The sequence below is a fragment of the Penaeus vannamei genome, chromosome 35 (assembly GCF_042767895.1).
Source record: "Penaeus vannamei isolate JL-2024 chromosome 35, ASM4276789v1, whole genome shotgun sequence".
Lineage (NCBI taxonomy): Eukaryota > Metazoa > Arthropoda > Malacostraca > Decapoda > Penaeidae > Penaeus > Penaeus vannamei.
The window spans coordinates 25,330,550-25,336,033 of NC_091583.1; the positions used below are offsets into that span (position 1 = coordinate 25,330,550).

General features: G+C 39.9%; 1 protein-coding gene across 1 annotated transcript; it reads right to left on the reverse strand.

Annotated features, from left to right (window-relative positions):
• LOC113811751 (tenascin) lies at positions 1–5,303 on the reverse strand. The gene is made up of 5 exons (XM_070114122.1): positions 4,690–5,303; positions 4,306–4,440; positions 1,388–1,516; positions 936–1,064; positions 1–437 (listed from the first exon to the last, which is right to left on the reverse strand). The coding sequence occupies exons 1-5, from the start codon at positions 5,015–5,017 to the stop codon at positions 310–312; spliced, it is 849 nt and encodes a 282-aa protein (XP_069970223.1). The 5' UTR covers positions 5,018–5,303; the 3' UTR covers positions 1–309.
• Between the last annotated feature and the right edge of the window lie 181 nt (positions 5,304–5,484).

The following is a 5,484-nucleotide window of genomic DNA, read 5'->3' on the forward strand; positions in this document are numbered from 1 at the left end:
GGTGCCCACAGTTTATTTTAGAAAAATAACACGTAAGTAATGGAAACGAAGGATTCGTTGTCTTCCTTGACTGAATTATTGCAATAAATAGTCAACATATTAATCCTTCTGTAACAATAGGTAATTTCGAGTTCAAAATTAACAAGAAAAAATGCAAGGAATTTTCAGCATTTTAGGAATTTCACACTAAGAATTCGCAAAGGGAACATGACAGTGTTTTAGAATTGACGGGAACATGAGCCTCTGTCGCTGGTTCTGCAAATCTTCGTCCGGTTCCGCCTTGTCGTGCAGAGGTGGGATTTATGTTGTTCACGCTGGCGTTGTCACAGGCGCTGTTGTTGTCACTGGCGCTGTTGTTGTTGTCACAGGCGCTGTTGTTGTCACTGGCGTTGTTGTTGTCACAGGCGCTGTTGTTGTCACAGGCACTGTTGTTGTTACTGAAAAGTTATGAAGATCGAGGGTAACTTTGGATTAGTCTGAATAAGCATGCTGCAGTAAGGTTTAATGTCAGATGAAATCAATTGAGGCCAAACATGAATCCAAATTTACTATAATCGATAAATCTAAAATATTTGTCAACTCACGACATGAACAAAGGTTTGAAAGGAGAAAAAATCTTTAGCGAATGAAATCGTTGCCATGAATTTTAGTTTAAGCAACATCAACATTAATCCTTTAGTGTCATTCCTATAAAACAAAGACAGTCGGGAAAAATACCGGAAGCTTCTTACCAATCAAGGATGAAAGTATGGGAAACATGCAAGATATGCTGTGTGTGATTTGTGTATGCATTTTTTTTTTTTATTGTTTTTGTTGTTAATGTCGTTGTTGATGGCGGTGGTGATAACTTTGTGTTTGCTTTTTCCGGGTTCGAATGCGGTCAACAGCAAATCATAAATAGCAAGAATATTCATCGGAACACCACCCACGCTTACCCATGTCGAGAGCGCAGCACCGGCAGCGAAGGCCCTTGCAACCCTCGTATATTTCCTTCTCGTAGCTCTTGCAACGGCCCTGTCTGCAGGAACCCTTGTTCTCCTTGCATTTCGTCTTCCTCTTACAAACTGGGGGAAAATGCGGTTTCTATGGTTATTTATTGATTATTTATAGAGAATATTTGTACATGTAATATAACGAACGAAACAAAATCATATGTCGACAGAAAGATAAATGTTATGCCTACAGCTACAGATACACAGAATGATAATATCAGTAACTGGAATAACAGTAAAAAAAAAAAAAAATAAAAAATAAAAAATAAATAAATAAACAATTAAGAATAAAAAAAATAATAATCAAGCAAATGGATAAATAAAAGATTATAAACAACAAGACAACAGTGACAATGATAAAAATGAGACAATTTTATTATTTTCACTATATTCACCTCGACCAGGGGCGCAGCAGCGGCATTTCTTCCCTTGGCAAGCGCGTTTTATTACCCTTTCGTTGTTTTTGCATTTTCCCGTCGTGCAGTATCTGCCTTTCCACTTACATTGCTTCTTGGGTTTGCATTCTAGGAGAAGGAAAATAAAAGTTTTGTCTATTTACATATTCCAATTCTTAAGAATTTTGATTCCAGGCTTCTCTTATTTTACATTTCAATCATTTAAGTTCAGATACCTATGTTATTTTTATTTTCTAGGGATCATTTATATGGAAACATATGTGTATGTATATACATATGTGTCTGTGTGTGTATAAATATTTATATATATGTATTTATATACATATATATGTATATATATATGTATATATATACATATATGTGTATATATATACATATATATGTATATATATATATATATATATATATATATATATATTGTCACCGAGTAATGAACTCACCTTTCTTGTCTTTGGGAGCGCAGCAGTGGCAGTGATCACCCTCGCATCCTCCGTAAATCTCCATCTCTCCGCTCCCACAGGACTTCGCTGAGCAGGATCCATTCCTCTTTGTGCATCTCTGATTCGCCTTGCATTCTGAGGAGAGGAGGAGAGCTTCACTTTCCATATGGGAGAAGAGGATCATTTCAGTTGATGCAATCTTTTGCAACAAGATCAGAGCTTCGCTTTTCCTAACACATGCTTCCCAACCAATTAACCCCCTTTAAATTTACAGCTTGTTTAAAGATAAAGGAGGTGAATTTATACTAAATTTGATTAACAATAAAAAATAATCTTTTTCGTTTTCTAATATCATAACAAAAACATTAAAAATATCACTTGCTTGAAATATGTACATGTAAAAATCAAAGAGCTAACTTTAAAACGTTTATATCAATGAATTTTCAATTCAGTGGAGCTTTTCTTCCTGTTTCTTGATTATGAGTAATGAACAGATTAATTGCTTGTCTTCAAGGTGGACACTTCTCGCACCCCTGGATGGGAAACCATGTCTAGCATATCTTCCCTAATTGTTAGCTATCTATCTTTCCATCTATCTACCTAGATACATAGCTTTCTCTCCCTCTCTATCTATCTGTCATCCATTTTCACTACTGCCTTACCTTTGCAGAATAAGACGGGATTCTCTACCGAATAAAAGAAAATAATAATAAAAACAATCTAGTCCCATTAACTAGAGAGAGAGAGAGAGATTCAGAAAGACGACGAGACAGGGAGTGAGAGAGACACCGACAGAGACAGAAATTGCTGAAAGGAAGAGGAAGAGAGAGAAATAGACCTAAAGCAAATACCTACTGCCCCCCCCCCCTTTCCCATATATTCGGGCCCTCAGACAGACAGAAAAAGATGAATGATAAAAAGAGAGAGATAGACCCATAGCAAATACCTACAGCCCCCCCCTTTCCCATATATTCGGGCCCTGGCTAGGGCCCCCACCCCGAAAAAAAACAAACACAATCAATCCCCATCCAACTGAACCGAAAACAAGGGGCCACAGGGCTATAAATTAATAACTTTCGTTAGAAAGGTCTCGAGGTCTTACGTGGCTTAAGCTATGTGGCGTTCCAATAAGGGGTCCCTATAAGGGGTCAGAACGCGAAAACACCCTAAAATACCACTTAAATATTAACGCAACAGTACATGGTTGCAGGTTTATTTAGTGCTATGAAAACCTTTCACAGAGTAAGTTAATAAATTAGACTGGATGTGGTATGAAAATTTTCATAACCCCTTAAAGATCCCTTAAATTCACCCCTAAACATTGGCAAGGTTTACAGAGGTGACCCAGGGTGTTATGGAAAGTTATAACAGAGTAAATGAGATATAAGATAAATCGATATTGTTTGAGTACTCGTATACCCCGTATAGACCCCTTATAAACCCCTTATATACCCCTTAAAGAACGGAATGGGTTAGGGAGATGATCATGGGTCTTATGGAAGGCTATGATGGAATAGAGATGATTGGGCATGGTTTCAGATTTTGCTTTCCCTTTAAATATAGCGGGCGTAGGTACATGCATCACCTTTTCGGGGCGGCGCCTCTGAATTGCAATTTGAGCATGATATATATATATATATATATATATATATATATATATATATATATATATATATATATATTATATCGTCCCCAAGCAATGGACTCACCTTTCTTGTCTTCGGGAGCGCAGCAGTGGCATCTTGCACCGTCGCAGCCTCCGTAAATCTCCTTCTCTCCGCTCCCACAGGACCTCCTTGAGCAGGATCCATTCCTCCTTGTGCATCTCTGATTCGCCGTGCATTCTGAGGAGAGGAAGAGAGCTTCACTTTCCACGTGGGAGAGGAGGATCATTGCGGTCGACGCAGTTCTTTCCGACAAGATCCGATTTTCACTTTTCGTAGCATATCAGGACTAATGGTTATCGATCTGTATATCTTTCTTTCTCTCTAGATACATGTCTCTCTCTATATATATAAATATGTGTGTATACACACACATATATATGATAAATATATTATATATATATACATATATATATATATATATATATATATATATATATATATATATATATATATATACACGTCTATCTTCCATTTTAACTACTGCCTTTCCTTCGCAGATTAAGAGGCGAGAAAGAGAGAGAGTCAGAGAGATAGAGAAAGAGATTGAGGAAGACGACGAGACAGGGAGTGAGAAAGAAAAAGAGACAGACAGAAAGAAGTAAAAGATTGAGAAGAATAGAGAAAGAGATATAAACCCAAAGCAAAAAACACCTCCCAGCCCCGCCCCCTACCTCCCTCTCCATACATACATACATACACACACACACACACACACACACACACACACATATATATATATATATATATATATATATATATATATATATATATATATAAGCAATGGACTCACCTTTCTTGTCTTCAGGAGCGCAGCAGTGGCATCTTGCACCGTCGCAGCCTCCGTAAATCTCCATCTCTCCACTCCCACAGGACCTCCTTGAGCAGGATCCATTCCTCCTTGTGCATCTCTGATTCGCCTTGCATTCTGAGGAGAGGAAGAGAGCTTCACTTTCCACGTGGGAGAGGAGGATCATTCCGGTCGACGCAGTCCTTTCCGACAAGATCGGATTTTCACTTTTCCTAACATATCGTCGCTGATTGTTATCTGTATTTATATATCTATCTTTCTATCCAGATATCTCTCTATCTATCTTCCATTTTTACTACTGACGCGATTCTCTTCCGAGTAAATGAAAATAATGATAAAACAAAAGAAAAAATTATAGCCACTTACTTTCCTCACGTATGCAACATTTGCAATGGCTGCGACCACATCCACCGGGAAGCTCACGCTCTTGCCTCCTACATCCTTTGCCAGTGCAGCGCCCATTGGCTCTCCTGCATTCATTGGTTAGTTCGCAGGTCGCCGGCGCGCAGCACCTGCAGCCGGCGCCGGAGCAGCCTCCCTGGATCTCGTCTTCGTGTGATGAGCAGCGGCTCTTCCCGCATCTCCCGTTGCGTCTCCTGCAGCGCTTCGTCCTGTGGCAGGCGGCTGAAATGCGGAAATACGGGTTAGATTCCGCTGATTGCGGATTGACGGTTTTTCTTTCATTTTTTTTCATGAATCTTTTCTGATCCCTTCTTATTTTAGCAGTTTTATGTTCTCGCCCCCGTTTTTATTCTCGTTCCTTTTTTTCCCTTCTCCACCCTCGCCCGGCATACCCTCCCTTGGCACATGCACCCCGAGCCCTGGCACTCCTGCGTGAGGGTGCCCACGCAGAAGGCCGCGCTGGTCACGCAGGCCGCCCTTCTGGAACCACGAGCTCATCGTCTTGCACTGCGGAGCGCAGCAATTGCAGTTGCCATTTAGACACAGCCCGGAGAGCACGCGGTGGCCGCTGCCGCAGACAGCTGTAGTAACCGCCCTTCAGCAAAGAATTCATAACAAGGAAAAAGTAACGCTGCCTCTGTGTGTGTGTGTTGTTTGGTTAGCTGTACTTGTCTTCACGTGTGTGTTGTTAATGTCTACGTGTTTTCTTGTTTGTGTGTTTGTGTATATGCGTGTATATGTGTGTATGAATTTGTGTAT

Bases quoted from the DNA above. Each gene is read 5' to 3' on its own strand.
- LOC113811751 (XM_070114122.1), bottom strand. From the start codon at position 5,017: ATGAAAAAAAATGAAAGAAAAACCGTCAATCCGCAATCAGCGGAATCT. The intron at 4,441-4,689 runs GTAAGTGGCTAT...TCCTCTCCTCAG, and splicing joins ATGTTGCATACGTGAGGAAA to AATGCAAGGCGAATCAGAGA. The intron at 1,065-1,387 runs GTGAATATAGTG...ATTTTCCCCCAG, and splicing joins CTGCTGCGCCCCTGGTCGAG to TTTGTAAGAGGAAGACGAAA.